The following is a 23763-nucleotide window of genomic DNA, read 5'->3' as shown; positions in this document are numbered from 1 at the left end:
TAGATAGAAAGATCGGCGGATGAAGGGGAGAGAGTCTGCAGATCTCAATCCTCTCCCACAAAATCACATTCCTAATACTGTTGATCTGGAGGATCTGAAGGCTACTTTCTGTGGCACAAAGTTGAACCGTGCGGCCTTCAACTCTTTGCTTCGCCTTGGCTGACTGCCTCTCGCTGCATGGCCCTTGCAACATAAATGCACGTAATTTTCCTCCTCTCCTTCCTTGTCCCTGTTTTATTTAGCACGAGCTCAACCTGATCTTCACCTGAGTCGATCATTGATCGAGAGCACTAATGCCGATGCCTTGGTCTGAGATGCTTCGTATGGTCTTACTAGGGTTAGGATCTCGTGTTCTGCTGTGTTGGGCACCTCCTCCTTCCGTCCCCAGCGATGAGATTATGCAGAATTTGGGCTTTCCTTACAAAATTACCTACCAAACCAAACAAACAGGCGAGCGTGAAATGCCGTGATGTCTTCGCAAGCTTCGGTTTTGGGACCCCATGGGCTCGTGCATGAAATCATGGCGAGGTACGTCGAACGCAGTGTCACTGATTCCTTCGCCCTTGTGACGAAATATTGGCAGATTTGGTGGACAAAAGATGGGTACTCGCACGAACAGCAGGAAGCTTCAAAGATGCACGATGGAGCCGTACAAATCATATGGTGGCATGGGATCCAAATGATCAACAGCTTCTTTGTCTTCCTCACAAATTTCTCCTGAGCGAGTCGGAGGAGTTCGCCTCAGGTCTCCAGAAGAATCATTCATCTGCCTGGTACATTCACTGAGATATGACCCAATTTACAGCTGCTGGCTTTTTCTTTTCTCGGTCCCCCATGCGTCCGAGTCACCATCAGAGCGGATGGCCGAGGAAGAAGACAACCCTACCTTCTTCCCCTCCCCCAAGCGTTAAACGAACTCCCAAGCTTTGATCCATGTGGAAAACCTCTAACCTTATGCAGAGTACGTATTATGGAATTCCCGAGTGATGAGCGATTGCTCTCACGCCTACCACGAGTGACAATCCTCTTTTTCATGGTAATAGAAGGAATCAGAAACATCAAAATGCACAAAAAGTCCTGGGAGAGAGCAGTCCAATGAACTCCACATATATCAAGCTAGGTGTCCCCAATCTACATAGCTACGTGCAGAAAGAGGAACCCGAGCTAGCTTAGAGGCCCACCTCTGCTGAAAATAATTGGTACTGGGCGGGGACAATCGGTAAGGAGGGATACAGATATGCACGGAGATCAAGGAAAAAAGAAGAGGTGCAAGGGAGTTGGAGGTGAAAGCAGAGCATAAATGGGAGCAGATTAGTGGGCAGAGCTTGTCATTAATCTTAATGAAGAGGAAGTAGGGCCATCGCGGTTGGCAGAAGGCCCATATGCGAGTCGCTTTGGCATGTTTCTACCCCTTCCTCTACTAAAACCCCTCCCCCTCCCTCCCCTTCGTCTCTACCTCCCATCGCCCCCTCTCTCGCTCTTCTCTCTTTCTAGTCTTTGTCTGCATCAACTCAAATACTCTGGTGTTCGGCTGTTCTCACCAACCAATTCCACTGTAGCAGCTCATGTCGTCTTCCCTTTGCAGCTGATACTGGTCCTCATTTGCCACTTTCTCTGTCACAGAAGATTCGATCTTTATCCTCTTCTCGGCCTGAACATCTGAATAGCCGCTCGTACAACTCTTCCGATGAACCCAAAACTGCTTCTTTCTATCGTTTATCTGTTCCTCTCCTGAAAGCTCTCAGATAATGTGTGGAAGTCTCCAATGTCATTGTGCCATTCATCTCTTGTTTGTATGAAATTTGCGTTGCAGATGCAGAAGGCCAGAAAGCAGTGAAGTTTGCTTGAGGTTGTAAATGATTATCCCATACTTGATGGACCCTGTTTGTCCTTAGCTTCTCCCGTGCTACCACTCGGAAACAATGGAGCCTGTATCCGATACGACGAAGACAACCACAGCAAGTCCATCGAAAAGCTAGCTCGTTGGCCTCAGCAGCCTCAGTGGGACAACTGCGAAGGCAAAAAAAAAGAGGTACCGTTTGTGGCACCAATGGCGGATCCTCCAAACTCGTCCGAGCCAGAAAGCAGCGCAAATTCCATGTCTTCCCACTCCTCGGCGTCCTCCTCTTATTACCCTCCTCTCTCCAAAGCTCTTAAAGATCGGACATTTGGCACATGTAACCAGGGCACCACAGCCTCAAGGAAGCAGGGGAACGGCGTCGGTGGCACGGCCGCGAAGCGACTGCGGGACCGAAACAGGCACCCGGTGTACCGCGGCGTCCGGATGCGGAACTGGGGGAAGTGGGTGTCGGAGATCCGCGAGCCGCGCAAGAAGTCTCGCATCTGGCTGGGGACGTTCCCCACGCCAGAGATGGCGGCGCGCGCCCATGACGTGGCCGCCCTCAGCATCAAGGGCGCCGCCGCGGTACTCAACTTCCCGGAGCTCGCCGGCACTCTCCCCCGCCCCGCCACTCTCTCCCCGCGCGACGTCCAGGCGGCCGCCGCCAAGGCCGCCGCGATGGACCCCGGCGAGCGGGCGGAGACCCCAGCAGCGGCCCCGGCGGAGTCCGACGAGCTCGGGGAGATCGTGGAGCTGCCGCGGCTGGACGACTGCTGCTTCCTCGACTCCGCCGATTCTGGTGGCGAGTTCCTCTACGACGACCCGGTCGACTCGTGGGCGCTCCCGGTGCCATGGGTGGAGAGCTCGGATCCGCTGTGGGCAGCGTCGGACGTTGTCTTCCCGACCAGCTTCGAAGCACTCGTATGGAATTGAGGACCAAGCATGCTTAGTGCTTGTTGATACCCCCCCCTCTTTCCTTGTACCCTTTAACTTCGTTTTCTCGTGCAGGCCTCTCTTTTTAAGCGCGCTGTTTTCTTGGGTTGTCTCCCGTCGTCCATTGATGTTAACAAAATCCTCCTCTCTCCAAATGGTATGCTATTTTGGGGAAGGAGGATGAGGTTCTCGGTGTGTGTGAATATACAAATAACTTGTCCTCAACCATGTGTTTGCGACCAATGGATGCAATTTTCTACCTCATTTTTTTGTTCTTTTCACTTTTATGTAGTTGCTGCTTATGATTTTGGAAACGTATTATGTGTGTGTAAGCCACTTTGGGTTATGTTTAGGAGAGAGATGATGCCACTAGAAGAAGCTGCTCTTTCTTGGGATGATCCGATCAACCCCAACAGCATCTTCTAAGGAAGAATAGATGAAGAGGTGCAAGCGTGAGTGAATTTGTATTATGAGAGAACCCATTTGGACCACTTCTTCGTTGCACTCCCATTTCCCTACTGTGAAACTACCACAGAATCTCTCTTTTGCGATAACTCTTTTCTTAAGGCTAGAAAGAGCATGACTGCATCAATCCAACTTTGTGTAGACTTTGATTTTGCTGGCCAGCTTACATCGAAGACCAAAGAGCCTTAACCTACTTTTGCTGAGGCGAATACCAGTGTCTTAATGATCTAAGCTGTGCAGTAGCAACAGCTGATAACAAGGACCGAAGAAGAACCACTAGTCGTCGTCCGAGTTTCACGGACCTCATCTTTATGCCGACGGATCTGATCGATTCAGACTACCTATACAACCCCAGTCATTCTATATCTTATCTTATGTGCTGACATAGTGAAGGTTAATAACCTCGTTCACGCTTCACGTGTGGTTTGTGCATGCAAGTCGAGACATGCGTTCTCCATTTGACCCTTCTTCGCGTACCGAAGGTACCGCCGGGGAAGCACACGATTGATATGCTAGGGAAGCCATTTCGTGAAGCTCTTCACATCTAAATCACCCTGCGAAGATTGGGTTCGAGAATTTACGTTGATATATGTTCATTTCGATCCCTTCTCAATGGCAGAAAAGAATTGTAGAGAACAGATGGGAGTTCACCGGGTGAGGTTTTACCTCTCTGGGGGGCCAAAACAACAGCGACCTTTTTAAGAGCTCGGAAACAAAGGAAACAGTAGCCATGAGAACAGCGACAGCTCACCGGTGAGTGTCCCTATGAGAAGTAGTTCTCCCACTTCACCTAGATTTCTGCGTCTTCATCGAGCGTAAAGGAATGACATGACCGAAGCCAAAAAGATGCTCTGGCTTCTTCAGCAGGACACCTAAAAGGAAGTATAAATGCTGCTATTGTTTCCGACTCCATGATATCTTCTCCTTGGCGTACATGTCCTCGCTCGAGTTAACGAAGAAGGCCTACCATGAATGGGACTCGGAATCATTTTTCAAATATTTTGTTTGGATTTCTTGTCGAGATCAGAATCTTTCGGTATTTTCTCCGTTGGCTACGAGATCGGCTAGAGTTGAATGAGTCATGTGCTCATTTTATGAGACTTCGTTTGCCCAATTGTTTGACTTTGATTCAAGACTTCATCTAATGATGATGAGAACATATGAATCCACAGAGATAAAGCAGAAAAACAATAGGGCAAACATACGGATGTGATCATCCATTGCATTGGATCATCGAGTCGCGTCTTCTTCAACATTGGGTACGACAACATAAAATACATATACAGTAAATGTTGATCAGGTAATCGCAGCATGATCTCCATCACACACACTAATATAATAGTCTCCTATATGCCTCTCCGGTCAATGACTTCGACATTTCAACTTCCGTGCAATCATATTAAAAGAGAAAAAGAAGACGGCCACATCCGATAGACAGAAACTGCATATTCGAAGAAGATATTTTCTAGTCCCTCGAAAAGAAAAAGGTTAGATAATTGATTGATGGATGGATGTCGACGGTAGAAATCTCCTATTCCGTGAAGCTCATTTGCAGTAGAGAGGGTGAACGCCGACATCTGTGGCTCTCCAGAACTCAGCGGTCAAGCTGAAGCACCTGAGGGTGACGGCACAAAGCAAACCTTCAGATGTGTGTGGAAACATATATATGCATGTATGGATTCTTTCATCCATGCAAAACAAACACAAATGTCCAAGACGTGTGGAGTAGTAACTTGTGCCTCATGCCCAATGTCACCATCCTTCTCATTGCTGTTCAAAGAACCACACCCTCTAATCCTCCCTTCCTTCCTCGATAAACCAACACGAAACGTGAATGGCCCATCGAAACAATAATCTTCTTCACCTGTGGTATACCTAATGCCTCGTCGACTTTCTAGAATTACAAAGACTGTTTTGTAAGAAAAAATAGCATTCAGTAGAATCAAAATTGTGAAGCTTCTTCCACAACCAAGAGGAATGGGAAGTGGCGATGCAACACCTTCTTCAATTATTTAGCTAGTGGCAGTTTAGTGCTTCATTTCGGTGGTTGGAAAGCGACGAAGTCGATTCTCATTAAAGAAGTTGCATCTTCTTTCGGCCTCAACATGCAGAAAAGAACAAAGAGGATTAGAGAGAGGAAATGACATTAACCGATCGGAGGTCACTGTGTTTAAATAGTGAGCCGTGCAATGATTTGAGATTCGGTAATAATATCTTCTCGTACTAAATTGAACAAAACAAAGAATATATTTGGCCCCGGCTGACGAATTATAATCTTGAAGCAACAAATACAAGAGATTTGACGGAAATTTATCTTGGATAGTGTTTTGGGACCGATCAACCTATTAATTACGTGTCCACATTTATTGTTTTCATCGCTGTTACTATTCCGAATGTTTGGAGGTCACATCGATTTGGTATTTCTCGTACGATTGATTCTATGTGGATAAACCTTGATCTCCTCCGAAGTCGCTGTGGCTCCCTCTAAAGAGATGATATTTCTGACAACTATCGTCCGAGCTACACTGAAAGATATCACACATACTATTCGATTAGTTCCAAAATATGGGCCAATGGTGGCAGTGAAGCAACAAACATATTACAACTTGTCGTCTGATCTTTTGCTTCGAGCACTGTTGTGCTCTGCGATAGCTAATATATGGAAGATCGATGACAAAGAACAATGAAATGCGATTCCCGCATGATGAAGGTGAGGATCTCGGCATATGGAATTATTCTTTTCTTATAGAGAAGTCTCGATCGAGGCATATGCTCGTGTAAAGTAAGAAAGTGTTTTCTGCTCATTATTAAGAAGATCTGTCCATGCAACTCATTGTTGCTCTCGTATTCCCTATATAATATAACGAGCAAGTATGGCATTTAATTTTGCTTCGTGACGAGCGGATTGATATACACTGTGTTCGGCCAACATCGCATGATCTCCCATTCGCAGCGAATCCTTAAAGCCGCCCATCCCATCGACCACCGTGACAAGGTCGCATACGGAGGATTGATTAATTTCTCGGTGGTGGTCTTATTACTCCGCTAAATTAAAGACATGTCGCGTCGGAGTCGATGTCCGACGACGGAAAAGCTAGCGACGTCGAGTGTAGATTCGAAAGCGACTGTCGGCAGCTTGAAGGAGCTACACGCGTCCGGGCCCGCAGGTCAAAGCGAGGCCCTCGGCGCCCTTCCAAGATCTGCGACTGCGGAAAGATCATGTCGGATCGATGCACGGAAAAGAGACGGCCGACACCTACCTCTTCCTCCTTTCTTCGTGGAAATGAGGCAGCGCACACACGAACTCACCTCTGAGGAGGCAGCATTCCTCGAAGGAAAGGAGACAATCCGTTGATTCACGCGACAATTAGTTCTGCAACCACGTCAACGTAGATATATATCGTGGACGATAGGATCACCTCTATGGATTCGGCAGCCATTCGGATCCCCGGATAACGCGAATGACAGGATCAACTGGATGATTTCTCCCCAGATATGAAGCACTTCAACTGATCTCGATCCGTAAGCACACCTATTACACCTGTTGCCGTATTTGTCCGGAGCTTGCGAAGATTGATACAGATATTTCGGTGTTTGATTACAATATACGATCATCATCATCATTTTCCATAATCGGGCTCTCATCATCTTCTGCAACTTTCTTTGCCAAGAGTCATAAGAAGGATCCAAGAGAGCTGATGCAATCCTTTCTCATACCTAATGCCCCTAATCTTTATGTTAATCGAAGTTGATTCCTGCAGATCTTTATAAGCTATAGCTCTTGTCGGCACACCTATGTCGGATCATGCGTAACATGAAAACAGCAAATTAAGTTGCAGATTTGCGCCCGATCTGAGATCCACACCTGATCTTTCATCTTGGTAAGATGTCCAAGACGGGAGAACAAGAATCCGACAAGTAGAACACAGCATAGAACGAGTTACGCAGGCATTCCTTGCCTGATAGCTAAGAAATTGTAGAATTCTACGGCTAGCTGTCTTTGTTGCGTTGATTACTACATCTTCCTTTCTAACTCTCTGAAGGTGACTTGTTTGATGCAGAGAGATTGGACTCTCGATCGATGTAGTCTTGTGCTCAAGAAAGAATCGAAATCATCGTCTCGTGAAGTTGGCACTACGTACTGAAAGATGCGGTTTGCACTTCGTCGAGAGACAAAACCCATCAAATAATCTTATTGTCGAGAATCACAATCACAACACGTACATGTACGCTGCATCATTGGATTAAACATAGAAATCTTAAGAAGCCTTTGCTGCAGAACCAAGAATCAAGTTTATATTTGTCCCATCATCAGAAGAAAACAATTAGACCATAAGGACGCATGACCTAAGGTGAAGAAGATGAATCCTATAGGAGTGGGTGGTCGTCCAAGCAAAGCAAAGGAAGAAACAAGAGAGAAAAGAAAGCCGACAAGGCTGATAAAAGAGAGCTATATAACTAGCAATCTAAAAAGAAACAAAACAAATGGACGATTCTTTCAGCATCAACATAAGAGGAGAGCTAGTGACACCTTCCAAACTTCACAGATTGTGTCAACCGATCCGCTTTCCTTACTGCCCTAACTCTTTACCAACTAGACAAGATTCTATAAATTTAATCTACAATTAAGCGGGATTTAATCGGTAGGTGAGGCTCTACAACAAATAGTTAAACTGTAAATTTAAAATGAACAGAAATTTTAAAAATATACAGGCAATCTGATTCAGATATCCTCGATATAGGTCACAAATTCGGCAATCCGACTTTGACTTTTAAGTTCATTTTAATATTAAAATATAAATTACGTGTTCAAGTGATGGAAAACAAATAATATCTTTTACATATCCATGTAGTTTATCAACTTTTTCGGAAATGATAAAACACAAAATGTTCTTTGAGATAGAATGCAATAGAAACAAAGATAGCAAACGGGTTACCTACTCCTAACAGTCAATGCGAGCCCCTTGCGCATCATTGAAATAGTTAATATAACTTAGCTGGGTCTTCACAAACCCAGAGATCAGAGCGTTCGTGTGCACATACATATGCATAGTCCTCCAGAACAGAGTCCGTGGAAGGTGCTGAAGTCTTATCTTCCACCAAGAAGGGAGGAGGGAAGAAACAAGCAGCTCAGATATCAGTCTTCTTTTCCTAAGACAACGTTGCAGAGCCACATCTTACACTGGCAAAGCATTCCCATCTGAAATGATCAAAGCTCTGTGAGTAACAGACTACACTATTCATATCAAGTCAAATCCTACAATAAGACGAAGAAATCATTCATACCGACATCTTCCCCTCCGAGGATGTTGTATGCAGACAATTCATGCACTTTGCCCAGAGACTATGAAAACTCTCCTATACAGCGAGCACAAAGTTGATGTGCAGCAACACTTGCATTCACATAATAATCTTGTTAAGGAATTGTGCAAGCTAAGCTCCAAAGAGGCGCACAGAAGAAAATGAGACTGGAGAAGAACAGAAATATCAAAATAGGAAGAGTTTCAAGTCCCGTAACCTCAGGATTCTCTAATTTTGTAACTTCTATCGGTAAAATTTGAAGCTCTCAGACGTCTCTTACACCACAACCACATCTTCCCAAAGCCATGTAAAATTTACAATCTCCATGATCGATACATGTGCACTAAGACACGGAGCAACATTAAAAAGATACCAACAATTTCCATGCTGTAAAATTTGCCAATCCAATTCAACATCAGAGACCAATTTCCTGCGTGCTCCCCAGATGTGTGACGACTACCTGTGCAAAAGAGCATAACAACTCCTGAATATTGCGATAATTACAGTGGCTCTGCAGCCAATTATACAGCCATAAATGAACATAGTTTTGGGTGTATAAAGTGTGGTATCAAAATGATCGAGTGATTTCTTTGACTTTATTATTTCTATTGCCATCATCCTCAAGCTACACATGATCAATAGGCTCCTCGTTATTGTCTGCAAAGATAAAACCTCAACTATGCATTCACAGAAGTAATATTTGATAAAATGTCAACAACAAAGTTATTACTCCTTCAATGTTGAGTTGATGTTCATTATCAAAACCATCTATAAGGGTTCAATAAGTTAAACAGGCAAGACAAACTTCACTCACCATAAAAAATAAAAAAAAAACCCCTCGGACCAGTTCCATTTTCCCATGGAATAGGACAGCCTAGAGAAGCTCCGAGTTCCACTTGGATTGACCATCTCATTTGAGCGATGATCAATCCTATAACAGCATAGCTAGTTGCTTCATGCTGTAACACATTGCAAGCTTAATATTTATATTAAGTAAATGAATAGCACATTTATCATTGCGTAATGAAACAAAGACCATCCAGCTTAGAGGTTCAAATTGATGAATTATATAAGTTACCGGATATCCTCGATGTAGTTTGCATAGCTGGTTGTTCTTTGTTTTATTAGCCTGTAATTCTAGATAAGACTCCTGCTCCAATTCAGACTATACGAATAGAAACAAAATAGTTACAGTAACATTACTTCTTTACCAAATTTTTTTTAATTAAACAAAAAGAATCACTTCCCTCAAGAGGATAAGGATGATATAATTCTGTCAAAAGCCTGAACATTGTTAGGACTCTAAACATGGTTAAGGCTAGTAGTTCTTGTGAGATTAGCAAACTTGTGAGCTTGTTGCTAGCTTCCCTATCTATGTGCATCCTGTGTTACAATCTTTATAATAATTCTGAAGGAACCAGGGAGACTTCAATTCACATCCTGTGTTACCATGCACCAAATCTGAGTTAACCCATACAGACACCAACAAGAAAGGCCACATCATTATCTATTAACAATCTGCGCCATAATTTGTTTCACTATTCTTCAGCAACAGCTTCCAATTTTAGCTTCACAGAACAACACCAACAAAGATTCATGTCCCATCCAAATTATTGGAGTTATCATGCATGCTTTGTGATCTGATTCATCACAAACATATTAGGATTTACAACTAATGCAGCTGCCCCCAATAAGGAAAGACCAAAGATAGAGAGACATTCAGCTGGTTAGGTGAACAAGTACCAAACAATTCAAAGTTTGAAAAGATAGAGGTTTTGTGCCGAGCTCAAAAGAAAACAGTCACTTGGCACCAAAAGCGTTCAGGTGATTGAATTAATTATGTACTTACGTAGACAGGATAAAACCAAGCATAACCATCATTAATTGCGGAAACATGAAGGCATCATACCTTGAGGTTCCAAATCTGAGTTCATCTACCAACATTGTCCACTGCATCGACATCTCAAAGCCAATCTATCCTGCAGATATGAGACAGCTTCTCCTGTACCGAAGATGGCATCCAACCCCTCAATGATTTGTCCAACCGGACATACCTCAGAGATGGACTTGCCAGCATCATCCGCTCGACATCGTTGGCAGAGATACCATAACACGAAGCTAAGACAAGGATCTTTAGTGCCGGGTGGTTCGAGTAGGAAAGAATCCCCACACCAGTAACCAATTCACAACCCGTCACGTTGATCTCAACCATGTTCCTGCAGTTCCGAGCCAGCGCAATAAGTGTGGCATCGGACAAATTGATTAGCCACGAAAGATCAAGACTCTGAAGGCCAACGATAGACGCAGTGGCGATGCCTCCCACATCCGTAATCATCGGCCCGCAGTCTGCAAGACTCAATTCTTCCAAGCACGGGATGTGTCGCAACAAGCAAACACCGAGGTCTGTAATCTGATCGCATTCAGAGACGTCCAACACTCTCAGGGATCTCGACAATGGCCCGTTGGCCAGACAAGCCAATCCGGAGTCGGTGACCAAGGGGCAGCCCCGGAGGCACAAGACCATCAGCGAGTTCAAGGCGCAGAACGCTCCGACCGCCCGGTCCGTGACCTTACTACACCAGGACAAATCAAGAGAAGATAAACCCTTGGCGTGCTTCGCCAATTCGATGGCACCCACGTCGCCGACTCCCTTCCTCCTCCTCAAAGAGATGTTTTTAAGTTTCCGGCAGCAGATGGAGATGGCGCACAAGCCGGCGTCAGTGACGTCAGGCGGTTCGACGCCTTGGGGCTCTTCGTCGAGCTCGATTCGGCTACGGTGGGCGTTGAGGTTCAGGGATTCAAGGTCAGGGCAGGATCGAGCGATGAGGTCGAGGTCGGCGTCGGAGATGGGCGTGGCGGCCTCGAGGGCGGTGAGATTGGGGAAGCGGGGAAGGAATCGGGGGAGGTAATGGGGGTCGAGGACGCGGAGGGCGGAGCGGGTGAGGGCCTCGACGCGGCGCCACGTCCGGCAGACGCGGGCGCAGGACTTGCGGTCGCGCCAACGGACGACGCTCCTCAGCACGAGCCCCAACTCGTCGTCGCCGAGTCTCTCCATCACCCACGACGATTGCTTAACACGAGTCACAAAGCTGAGCAGGTGACCATGAAATGGCGACTAAAATTAACACGTGTCAAGTTTAATGAACACAGGCCTGAAAAGACCAGCCCAATTATGGCCCAAAGAATCGTCGGGGCCCAATGAATTGCTCTTCATGAGCCGGAACGCATAAACGAATCGGCCCGATGGACCAAAGGCCCAAGAGATGTGATCGTTATGGAATGCGAGCTGAGTCATGATTCATCGTTGAACAACAGCCCGTGGGCTAACTAACGGTTGCACGACTATTAGTGGTACCGTTGTGATGAAGCATGTAGCAAATAATCTAATGGAAGATATCTATGTTATGTTGGTGGGTGGGTTATATATATATATATATATATATATATATATATATATATATATATATATATATATATATATATATATATATATACATATATACATATATAAAGCTCAGCTCTAAACGAAAGAAATAAAGAGAGTAGTAGTGGGGGGGAGCAAAAGTGAAATGCCGGACCATTCGAACATGAAGTAAATAAAAGCAGGGGAGTGCAAGGTGGATAAGCTAAACTAGAACGCCAGTTGCTTCCTTTTCCTGATCGGTGCACCCTCCACCATCACCACCACCTCTGCCATGGCGCCACCTTGGTAGAATATGTAATCCGCTTTAAACGCCGAATCGGATAGAATATTTGGAGAAGCCGAATCCGGGGACTGAAGTGAGACCTGCACATGTACATTAGCATCCAAGTGGATGGAGGCGACGAGTGCAAGCTTTTCCTGCTTCCCTGCCCCCTTTCTGCTGCCGGAGTCCTGTAACGCTATCGATGTTGGTGACATCAACGAGGGAAAGAATTCTTTGTGGCGCTGCTGTTGCTGCTGCACTGGCGAATTCTCATTCGTCCCCTTCGTTCCCTCCTCCAGTCCTCCAAAGATTACCTTTTGGAATGCCCATGTTGATGCATGATCCTACCCTCCTAGTTATGCACTGGGTTTGGTGAAAAGAACTCTCTTGGTTGGTACCAACCAAGAGAGTTCAAGAGAAGGAACGCTCTCTCCCTCTCTCTGCTTGCACGCCATGGCGAAGCAGAGCAAAGGCCACGCCTATGGTCCACCTCCTCGCCGTACGAGGAAGTGGACCGCACGCGTGAAGTGGAGGGCACCATACCATAAACACCAGCGTGAAACCTCCTCTCTCTCTCTCGTTTGGGTCTCCCCTTTGTGTACTAACCAAGATCATGTTTCCTACTGATTCGCCATGAAGCAGAAGCACCCAGTTTGGAGTCTGCAGCTGATCGCTGCTCTTCCATTAGACTGATAAGACTAAAAGCCAACTTGGGGGGGGGGAGGTACCAAACAAGGCCGCATCAGAGACATACCCAAGGCATTAGGCATTATTCTGCTCAGGCCTTCTCGCCTGCCAATCTGAGTCCCACTGCTAAGGCTCCGATCACCATCACCCGGTCACATCAAGCCCCTGGTTTTTCTCCCTGGACACTTTACCATCTTTATCAGCTTGACAACAATCTTGATGATGTGCTTGGTCCATGTCTGATAATATCATAATGCGGTCATGTAAGTTCTCTACGAATGTTGAGGCAGAACAGTGTCAGAGTCTTGTCAATCACACAACACAAAATGCAGAGCTCATAAAACATTTGTATTTCTGATCAGGAACTTGTCTTGCCGATCGAAATATCACAATTTGATCTTATCAGCTGCAGACTCATACTAATCCAACATCCAACTGGAACTCATACTTGCTGCTGCTGCTGAACGGGAAGGAAGAAACGTTGCCATGACATCAAAGATGACAACATGCTGATCTCCATGAACTCATGCATGGCTGAACTCTGCAAACACCTGCATCGCACTCATGGTCTCTACCACTTTATGGCGATCATACATGGTCCTACCTGAGCTATTTTATACATGTAGTAGTGAAGAGGAAGTAACCGAGGCGCATGCAAGAAACCCCTCATAATTCTGTCCTCTATGTGCCCACACATCCCTCCACGCCCACTGCTTCCTTGCTTGCTTGCTTTCTCTATATAAATATATAATCGCCAAAAACACATAATTTGGACTTCTCTCAGGTTTCATATCCAAATTGTTTGCCCACTTTAAGGCAATGGGTTAATAGCATAAAAATCCTTTTGTGTGCTAATATTTGGTTAAGATTAAGATCACACAGATCACAACTGTACTAATGTGTTCTTTAATCTATATATATATATATATATATATATATATATATATATATATATATATATATATATATATAATGCTTTAAGAGTTGTTTCAGTTGTCTATTTTGCAGCTTAATTTTGAGAGAGAGATATATGTTTTGTCCATATAAATATGTGATCATGAAAACAGAGTAGTTGGATTTTTACATCATTTTCTCTACAATATTCCTAGTGTTTGAGTCAATGGACCCATATATAATGTGGCGGCTGCTCTTACAAGTAGCAAGTCATCGTCCAATAGCTCATCTTTTCACTTGACATCCAATTATTGGAGATAATAATCCAAATTAAATTATTGACATGTCGTTTTTATTATATGCACTATGTGATGTCTTAATTTATATTTAATTAAAATGTTAATCTGAGTGATTACACTTAACTTTAAAGAAAATCTCATACGACCTGACCTGAGCTTAGCAAATATTGTAGCGTCGTGCATGTTACTTACTATATTTCATGACATACGAAAATTATAATTACTACTTATTATAATTATTTTTTATTTTATCATAATTATCACTTGTGAAATTACCAAAGGAAGAAAAATTATTCTATTTATAAATCGAGAATTTCCATGTATAAGAATAAATAAAATTATCCTACAATGATGTGATTTATCATAACAGTAAATTCTAAAACATTCCATATAAGAATCTATCATACGAAAAAAAAAAACATCCAAATATCACATCACTTATGATGATAGTTCGATATATTCCTTACGTTCGAGTAACGTCTGAATTTTTGTATACCATAATAATATTATATATTTAAATTATTTTGAAAAATAAAAAAATATTTATGACGACATAAAACCTTCGACCTCCATTATTGGATCCAAGCTGAACCACCAAAGGGAGGCTAAGGCGATGTGGGGGCAGTTCCTTAAATTTTGCGAACATGACGAGGATAGTTTCGTCAAAGCATTTTATCCCATATAAATAAGCTCCTGCTCGCCTTCCCCTGCGGTCGCTCCTCCGAAGACCCGACGAGGGAAATAGAGACAGCGTTTAATCCACGCAAATTGAGCCCCTACTCCTCTTCTTTGGAAGAGGAAATTGGCTCTTGGAGACCCGCCGTGCTCGTATTTCGATCAAAGATCGCATTTTTTTTTTTCCTTCTTCTCTTTCTTCTGTCGAATTCGAGCTTCCTTAGTTCGAAGCGGTTGTCGAATGAACTCCTGATTTCTCTCTGTCCCCCCCTATTCGAAATACCCTGATGGAATGTAGCTAAGCTCCGGAGCTGTCCGCCGATAACGCCGCAAGAAAGGATTGCTGCCTTGTCGTACGGCCGCAACGTTGGGTACTGTTGTGGCGGGTGGAGTCGTGGATCGAGGATTGCGGGTACGAATCGCTGCCACCGCCCGTCTTTTGCTTTTACTAGTATTTGCTTCGCTTTGTTGTTGACAAAGATTGGATTTCTCGGCGCCGATCCGTGGGAAGGCTGCGGATCTTGTGAGATATCTCGCCGCTGGCCTTTGATCGAGCTCCGGATGTCGAGAAGTCGCCCCTGCTCGCTTTCTTTTTCCGGAGATCCTTGAAAAGAGTCGAGGAGCGAGTCCGGCTCGACTCGGTGACTCGCTCGCGTCTCGCCAACCAACAGAGGCTTCAAATCTCGAGGAGGAAACCACCATCTTTTTCCTGTTTCTTTTTTTTTTTTGTTCCTTTTGGTATAGCTTCGGAGAACGAGAGGTCAAAGCTGGGAATGTCTTCGGCCGCAAGGCTTAGAAAACTAAAAGCACAAAAAAGATAGAAGATTCTTCAATATAACAAGTGACAAAGAAAGAGGAAATCTTATTTAGAGCAAAAGAAAAGCTTCGAAGAATCTCCAAAAGGCATCTAACAAAGCTCTCAATTATTTGAGGTTGCGCGCTCGTATACTTGCTTGTTGCGCCTACCGCAGTACCTGTTCGACACTGGTCTTTGGAGTTGAGCTCTCTTTGGAGATCTCCAATCTCGAAAAGACCTCGTCTTTCTTGTGCTTGCTGTTGTCCGGATATATGAAGAAAGGAGCACCGGAATTTGGGAGCGCACAACGGGTTAGGCTTAAATTTCCGAGCTTTTTGTGATTGAAGTGGTGATTTTGTCGAGTGGTTGATGAAAGGTCGCTGATTTGTACCCACTCCTGATAATATCCACAGAAAAGGTTGGCTCTGTGGTAGCTGGTGGAGAGCCTTTCTCTTTGACTGCCGGTGTTCGAGAGATGATACCTGTGACTTCTTGCAAGGAGGGGAAGATGGGGATCGATCAGGGGAAGTATGTCCGGTACACTCCGGAGCAGGTAGAGGCTCTCGAGAGACTATACCATGAATGTCCCAAGCCGAGTTCACTTCGGCGGCAGCAGCTCATTAGGGAGTGCCCCATCCTCTCCAACATTGAGCCGAAGCAGATTAAAGTTTGGTTTCAGAACAGGAGGTATAGATGTTTCGTAGCCAATCGATGCTTGTCGCACTTCTTGTCCGTTTGTTCACACTTTTCTTGCTTTGCCTTGTCGTTTAAGGTGCCGAGAGAAACAGCGAAAGGAATCTGCACAGCTTCAGACCGTCAACAGGAAGCTGACAGCAATGAATAAGCTTTTGATGGAAGAAAACGATCGGTTACAGAAGCAGGTCTCTCAGTTGGTATACGAGAATGGCTACTTCCGTCAACAGACGCAAAATGTAAGCTTCGGATTAAATTTCTTAAAGCAAAGGATTCCTCACGATGTTTTCGTCCTGCATATTCTACTAGTTTTAATTTGGTTCTTCCAATTTGACAGACTGCATTAGCGACAACAGATACAAGCTGTGAATCAGTGGTGACGAATGGTCAGCACCATTTGACACCTCAGCACCCGCCAAGGGATGCTAGCCCTGCTGGGTCTGTCAGAAATTGCTCTGATCTCCAGTGTACACTGTCTTCTTTAAAGACTTCTTCATGGTCGATGCCAACAGAGTTTGTTGTGCTTGTTGCAGAATTATATCCATCGCAGAGGAAACTTTATCAGAGTTTCTATCAAAGGCTACCGGAACTGCTGTTGAGTGGGTCCAAATGCCTGGGATGAAGGTGTGGACATCCCTCTTTGATTTGCTTGTTTGTCTTTTACCTTGATTTCTTTTCTTAGGCGTGGATGCAATGAAACCATGTTCATGTCTATGTATCATCCTAATCTTTAATGACAATATCCCCATCTTATCTCGGTTTCTTCAGTGCTTGTGAATTTTCTTTTCAAATTTGAAATGAGTTGATTAATTTGCTCCTTTGATCTTCTCTTTTACTGAACAGCCTGGTCCGGATTCCATAGGAATCATTGCTATCTCACATGGTTGCACTGGTGTAGCAGCACGAGCTTGTGGCCTGGTAGGCCTTGAGCCTACAAAGGTATGTTCAAATTGCTAGATGACTACTCTCTGGTCAATATTTTTGTCTAATTAATTTGCTTGTTTCAGGTTGCAGAAATCCTGAAGGATCGGGTATCGTGGTTTCATGAATGTCGATCTGTGGATGTCATTAACGTACTGCCAACTGCAAATAATGGAACCATTGAGCTGCTGTACATGCAGGTAACTATAGCTTGCGTCACCAGATGAAAGTGTTTTGGCAAACTAACATATCTTATTTTGAAGGTCTATGCACCAACAACATTGGCACCTGCTCGGGACTTCTGGTTGGTGAGATATACATCAGTTCTTGAAGACAGAAGTCTCGTGGTAAGCTACAATTATTCTGGTTTCCTGCGCCATGCTAGACTTTTAATAACTTCACTGTCATTTTAAGATCTTCCCGCCCTCTACAATCTGACATTTATCTCAAAATATGTAAGGTCTGTGAAAGATCTCTCACTAGCATGCTAGGCGGCCCAAGCATGCCCCTGGTGCAACCTTTCGTCAGGGCAGAAATGATGCCTAGTGGCTACTTGATAAGACCATGTGAAGGTGGTGGGTCTGTTATTCACATTGTTCATCATTTGGATTTGGAGGTAATATAGTTTTAGCCGATCGAACCAACTTGCTGTTCCTTTCTGTTCTTAAACTTTGTATGTTTTGCATGATTGGCAAGTCTCATAACTATTTTGTCCATGAAATAGCCATGGAGTGTGCCTGAAGTTCTAAGGCCACTGTATGAATCATCTATTGTGCTTGCTCAGAAGACAACACTGGCGGTTAGTTTTTTCCCAACACTTTTTGTTATTGATTCATCACGGAACTTGTTGCAGAAGAATGCTCATTCACATTGGTTTTATCTTATCATGGAAACAGAAATAATCCTGCAAATATCTCCTACTTTGAATGGAATTGTTATTGTTGACCATGATACAGCAATCTATGTTACGAACATTTTTACTCTTTTACCAAATTGTGCTGCTTTATTCAGGCTTTACGCCACCTAAGGCAGATCGCACATGAAATTTCTCATCCTTCCATCTCTGGATGGGGCAGACAACCTGCAGCTCTAAGGGCTCTTAGTCAGAGGTTGAGCAGGTAGTAGCTTCTAGTTCTTGAGTTTTTACTTGCTGTTTCTGTGTTGTCTTCTGAATATTTTCTACTGGGAAACTCCTTGATTGCTTGCAGGGGTTTCAATGAAGCTGTTAATGGGTTTGCAGATGACGGGTGGTCTATGGTCACTACTGATGGCATTGATGATGTTACTGTTTTTGTAAACTCATCCACTAGCAAAATGATGGGTTTAAATCTTGGTATTATAAATGGATTTGCATCAACAAGCAGTTCTGTGCTCTGTGCAAAGGCATCCATGCTTTTACAGGTCAGTATGCTTAACTTTCGTTTATTATATATATATATACACACACACATATACATATACATATGTATATGTATATCCATGTATATATTCTCCTTTTCCAAGTAAAGATGTACAGTACAAAATCAATTATCTTGCAGGACAGTAATGTAAATAATGATATGTTTGACTTATTGTCACTTCCTAAGACGATAAGCTATTTCTCTATATCATTTAGAATATGCAGCTTCTGGTATTATCTGTATTAGTCACAATAAGAGATGCAACCAAACATGCAATTTCCATCTTTCTGAATTCTGATCTGGTGACAGATTTCAATTTGTGAGAGTTTTCTTTAATTTATTATATAAGAAGACTTACATGAGTAAGCATACAGTGTTGTTCTGTTTTGCATCCTCTACTATACTGTTTTTTTTTTTTACCTTCAGCGTACAAAGTTACCATAAAACTAGAAACAGCTGGCCAAATGACAAAAAAGCAAGCTAGCTAGCCCTATATTGGGTGTGATGCCTGCCCGCTTGCAGCTTGGTATTGATAAATTTCTTGACACAATCCTTGTAAATAATATGTTATTCCATGAACTATCTTCATAGCATTGCCAGAGAGGTTTGCAATGCCTATCATGATTAACTTATGGTGCTAGGCATTCTGCGGTTCTAATTTGTCTATACCAAAGAAGACATTGCTACATGATTAGCATCTTATAAATGGTTCATCCAAATATCTGTTGCTTAGTTTCTAGAATGCTATTTTTCTTTGTCTGTTTTCTTTTGGCTTTGCTTTCTGGTCCACTGGAAACAACATTTCTTTTGACATTTTCGTGCTTCTTTGTACGTGTAGAATATATCTCCACCAATGCTCCTAAAGTTTCTTCGGGAGCATCGATCAGAATGGGCAGACAGAAATATTGATGCCTACTCTGCTGCAGCTGTCAAGGCCACTCCCTGGGCTTTACCTGTATCTCGCGCTGGATGCTACGGTGGCCAGGTCATACTACCTTTGGCTCACACACTTGATCATGAAGATGTATGCTACCATCATTTTTAATTTAATTTTGCTAGTTGGAGATGTTCATTTATCTCTAAACCTCGTTTACATTTTTAGCTTTATTATGATCGAAATTAATCTCTAATTCCTTTCTTTTTCTTGCCAGTTCTTAGAGGTAATTAAGTTGGAAAACTTTGGCCATAATCAGGAAACACTCATGCCCCAAGATCTGTACCTGTTGCAGGTAGGTCTCCAGTTCTCTTCTGAATTTGCTTGCTGCTGCAGTAAGACGCTAATCATTTAATATTGGCTTTTCCTTTTTAAAGGAAAAAATCTAGAGAGAGCAATATAATTGAAATGAACATCTGGAAGCTACAATTTCTATTGCCCACTTTTTATATAAGGTTGCAATACTTATGTGAAGACTATTGTCCATTATGACAGGTTGATCTAAGTTTAATTTAGTGAAGTGGCTTGTGCTGCTTTACAGTGGAGTCAATTTGTTACACCCTAATCTCAGGATATTTTTTATGGAAAAGATGTAAAAATTTGACAACTGAATTATGGACATATAGAAAATGTGAAATATTACCCAGAAACATATTATCCTCATCCTAACATTTTCCGATATAAGATATCATTTCTTTCTTAAAATTCATCTCTTATGGAAACGAGCAAACAGATTAGTATAGTGATACTCATGATGACAATGGACTTTGCAGCTCTGCAATGGAGTAGATGGGAATGCTTTTGGTACCTGTTCTGAGCTTATATTTGCCCCAATAGATGCATCTTTTGCTGATGAAGCTCCATTATTGCCTTCTGGTTTTCGTGTTATTCCTCTTGACTTTAAGATGGTAAGGACATTGAGACTCTACAATTAATTGTTGCATAAAAATTTCTTAATGATTTGTTTTATCTTTTGAGCTGTAGATGACACTTAAATCATACTAATGACTTTCATATGTTCAATTTTATTGGTGCTGTTTACAGGATCCTACCAGTCCCAATCGCACCTTGGACCTTGCTTCTGTTCTTGAGGTTGGACCAACAGGCAGTCGAGCATCTAATGATTATTCAGGCAATTGTGGCAGCACCAAATCTGTAATGACTATAGCATTTCAGTTTGCTTTTGAGAGTCACCTCCAAGAGAATGTGGCGTCCATGGCTCGACAATACATTCGCAACATCATAGCCTCTGTCCAGAGGCTTGCCTTAGCTCTCTCACCTTCATGCCTTGGTTCTCATGTTGACCTCCGGATACCACCAGGAAATCCCGAAGCCGTCACACTTGCTCATCGGATTTGTCACAGCTACAGGTTTCATCTTTATAAGCAATTGACTACTGCACTATATGTTACACTGTCATGATACCACATGAATGGCACAGTGTAAGAGTAGGTATAAATTGTTTGCATAAATTACAAGCTGTTTATGTAGCTGAACATATTCATATTTTTTCAATGTTTATATTCACGCATGCAGAATTGAGACAACTATGTATACACTGTAAACTCACAACATACACATACTTTCATTATAATATTTGTTACAGTAAAATGACTTATGTGTCTGTCTAATCCAAATTATATTCTAAACATAAAATTTTCTCAATCAATTATTACCAGAGATTGATTAGTGTTAACACCAGATGTCTTTAGCTTTTCATGGTCCCATCCATGTACTGGCATTTGAAGCTTCACAGATTTTCCCAAACTGCCAAGCCAACAAAGATTTTTATGTAATTCAATTGCTACCCAAATTGCATTTCATGGACTTCCTGATTTATAAATACCATCTTAATTTAATGTCATCTAACTTTGTTGTCCCTTTGCTACAGGGCTCATTCAGGAGTAGAACTTGTAAAACCATCTACTGATGGTAATGACTCTCTTTTGAAGATGTTATGGCATCATTCAGATGCAATCGTTTGCTATTCTATGAAGGTCTGCCTTCCTTCTAAGTTCTTTTATAGCCATAACCAAAATTTGTTCATGATATCTACGTCAAACTTCCCTATTAATTTTCTGACTGCTATGTTTTACAAGAATTACCTCACGTAATTATCATTGTGCACTCTAGCTGTACAAAAAAATATATATTATGGATTGTTGTTATTTTTTAACCATGTTAGTGCATGAGTCTCCACTATAACATCTTCTCACCATTAAATCTGACTTGAATATGCCATCCTTATCTAGGGTGGCACCAGCCTACCAAGGTAATTAATGTGTGGATCTCTAAACCTATTTGTCAGAAGTTACACAGAGTAACATGATTCTCCAAAAAAGGAAGTAACACGAATAGGAACTAATAGAGAAAAAGAGTAAAATTGAGTCATTGTTTTGTTTCTTTAACAATAATTCAATGTCCAGTGTAATCATCACCACATTGTAGTCTGCTAAAGTGAGTGAATGGCCATCCGGTAAAATGCCCAGGAGCAAAAAAGTGTGTTGTGACGTCTAGACTGAACATCCAACAAAGACATATGCCTGTCATTTTCGTTTTAATGGTTTATCTTATTTATTTAGTAATTGACCTTTATACCATTAAAATGCTTATAATTCTTGGTTGATTTCTTGCAGACTATTCCAGTTTTCACCTTTGCCAACCAGGCTGGTCTTGACATGCTAGAGACTACACTGGTTGCTTTGCAGGATATCACCTTGGAGAAGATTTTTGTTGACGAAGGAAGGAAGACCCTTTGCACAGAATTCCCTCATATAATTCAACAGGTTCATGTCCTCCCAGTAATCTTTTTTATACCGAATCATGTTTTAGAAATATAAAACATATATTCACATTGCATGTGTATACTATTTTCAATACCAGTGATTCAAAGAAAGCTCCTTTTCTTTGGAAAGCTGAATTGGCTCAGAATCCTAGTTTTTGTTTGATTTTAGAGGATACTCCATTGCTACAAGTTGAGTGGTGGGTTTATTTTCCACCTGATTGGTTTTAAATGTCAAATTCTGTTTTTGTGTGGGTGGATTTCTGATGTCTTTGCAATCCTATTAAGCATGTCGAGTGACTTGTCTTTCATATAGAAAGAATTATAATTAATCTTTATTTTAAATTTGTGTTGTACTGTTACACATGAAACTCTATGCAATTTACCGAGTTAGTTTTGGACTTCCAAGTGCAGACAGATTAATATTTGATTTTAGTGCTGCTTGTAAGTTCCGATTTCTCATTTTAAGTTTCATTTGCAGGGTTTTGTTTGCTTCCAAGCTGGCCTGTGCATATCTAGTATGGGTAGGCCTGTTTCCTATGACAGAGCAGTCGCATGGAAAGTGCTCGATGACGAAGACAATGTCCACTGCATATGCTCCATGTTTGTAAACTGGTCCTTTGTTTGAACATATTCTTTCCGATGAGAAAAAAAGATGCCCTGCATAGTTTCTTTCTTTTGTTTTTTGTTTTTCTTTTGTTTTTGTTAATATTGCTGTTTACATTAAGCAAACTTAAAAATGTTCAATTTTCTGGAGTTCTATGCATCTCTAGTTTAGCTTATCAATCTCGCCCCCAAACGGTTGATCGGGAGGAGAGGTGTCGGCTAAGACCATCTTTTTATCATTCCACATTCATCATCTTCAATTACAGTTTGAGTCCTGATGCTCTTAGTGTTCCATATTTTGTCTTCTTAAGCTTCAAACTTGCCTGGAGAAAACTGAGATCTTGAAACTTGGCTGTATTTTTATTTATATGGTAAGATACGATTGTCTGATTGGTAGATCTTTGCATATTCCGAACGACAAGGGTTAGAACTTAGATATGTGCATAAATGATGTTCATCACATGTATCTATGTGCTCCTCTCTTGAGAAAGTTCACATGTGAGTGAAAAATGAAACAGATTGCGCGTGCACGAACGCAGGCGAGATTGTAGTATTACTTCCAAAGGTGAGATGCCGATCATCTGTAATAATCGTAATAATCGTAAACATGTGTGTTTGCTTTTGAGGTTTATGAATGGTGTAATAATCGTAAACTACATTTAGAATTCCTAATAAAGTTGAACCCACCACCATTGCCACCAAAGGTGGCTGGGTGTCTTCTCGACCAATCTCTCACCATGATCAAGACACAAGCATTTGCTTCTGCATGGTGGAATGAAGAATCTGGGCTTATGAGGAAATGAAATATGAAGCACTCAGCACTCTGAGCTCATACCATGGCTCCTAAAAGC

At 42.5% G+C, this 23763-nt stretch overlaps 3 protein-coding genes across 5 annotated transcripts; 2 read left to right on the top strand and 1 right to left on the bottom strand.

Annotated features, from left to right (window-relative positions):
* The first annotated feature begins 53 nt into the window (after positions 1–53).
* LOC135619591 (dehydration-responsive element-binding protein 3-like) lies at positions 54–3032 on the top strand. Its single transcript, XM_065121743.1, has 2 exons — positions 54–201; positions 337–3032. The coding sequence occupies exon 2, from the start codon at positions 2051–2053 to the stop codon at positions 2771–2773; it is 723 nt and encodes a 240-aa protein (XP_064977815.1). The 5' UTR covers positions 54–201; positions 337–2050; the 3' UTR covers positions 2774–3032.
* A 5020-nt stretch (positions 3033–8052) lies between these two features.
* On the bottom strand, positions 8053–11756 carry LOC135619590 (F-box/LRR-repeat protein 3-like). Of its 2 annotated transcripts, XM_065121742.1 has the most exons (4): positions 10449–11756; positions 8913–8999; positions 8525–8631; positions 8053–8438 (listed from the first exon to the last, which is right to left on the bottom strand). In XM_065121742.1, exon 1 carries the CDS (start codon positions 11592–11594, stop codon positions 10503–10505), a length of 1092 nt encoding a protein of 363 aa, XP_064977814.1. In that variant the 5' UTR covers positions 11595–11756; the 3' UTR covers positions 8053–8438; positions 8525–8631; positions 8913–8999; positions 10449–10502. The 2 variants fall into 2 exon arrangements, with proteins under 2 accessions (XP_064977814.1, XP_064977813.1); XM_065121741.1 differs by having other exon boundaries at positions 8525–8999.
* Positions 11757–14812: 3056 nt separating this feature from the next.
* LOC135584492 (homeobox-leucine zipper protein ATHB-15-like) lies at positions 14813–23062 on the top strand. 2 transcript variants are annotated; one of them, XM_065121740.1, is made up of 20 exons: positions 14813–15192; positions 15292–15887; positions 15990–16263; positions 16349–16508; positions 16607–16707; positions 16803–16893; positions 17113–17208; positions 17277–17390; positions 17454–17537; positions 17651–17806; positions 17915–17989; positions 18202–18308; positions 18399–18591; positions 19429–19575; positions 19742–19819; positions 20298–20432; positions 20569–20894; positions 21416–21521; positions 22161–22310; positions 22788–23062. In XM_065121740.1, the coding sequence occupies exons 3-20, from the start codon at positions 16052–16054 to the stop codon at positions 22932–22934; spliced, it is 2478 nt and encodes an 825-aa protein (XP_064977812.1). In that variant the 5' UTR covers positions 14813–15192; positions 15292–15887; positions 15990–16051; the 3' UTR covers positions 22935–23062. The 2 variants fall into 2 exon arrangements, with proteins under 2 accessions (XP_064977812.1, XP_064977811.1); XM_065121739.1 differs by having other exon boundaries at positions 19429–19614.
* Positions 23063–23763: the final 701 nt, after the last annotated feature.

Source organism: Musa acuminata, chromosome BXJ2-8 (assembly GCF_036884655.1).
Source record: "Musa acuminata AAA Group cultivar baxijiao chromosome BXJ2-8, Cavendish_Baxijiao_AAA, whole genome shotgun sequence".
Taxonomy (NCBI): Eukaryota; Viridiplantae; Streptophyta; class Magnoliopsida; order Zingiberales; family Musaceae; genus Musa; species Musa acuminata.
This window is presented reverse-complemented; position numbering and strand designations above follow the sequence as displayed.

What these genes read in the sequence shown, in the direction of transcription:
- LOC135619591 (XM_065121743.1), top strand. Translation starts at nt 2,051, where the DNA reads ATGGCGGATCCTCCAAACTCGTCCGAGCCAGAAAGCAGCGCAAATTCC.
- LOC135619590 (XM_065121741.1), bottom strand. Translation starts at nt 11,594, where the DNA reads ATGGAGAGACTCGGCGACGACGAGTTGGGGCTCGTGCTGAGGAGCGTC.
- LOC135584492 (XM_065121739.1), top strand. Translation starts at nt 16,052, where the DNA reads ATGATACCTGTGACTTCTTGCAAGGAGGGGAAGATGGGGATCGATCAG. An exon ending in TCCGTCAACAGACGCAAAAT is followed by an intron (nt 16,509 to 16,606) that starts GTAAGCTTCGGA and finishes CCAATTTGACAG; the next exon opens with ACTGCATTAGCGACAACAGA. An exon ending in TTGAAGACAGAAGTCTCGTG is followed by an intron (nt 17,538 to 17,650) that starts GTAAGCTACAAT and finishes AAAATATGTAAG; the next exon opens with GTCTGTGAAAGATCTCTCAC.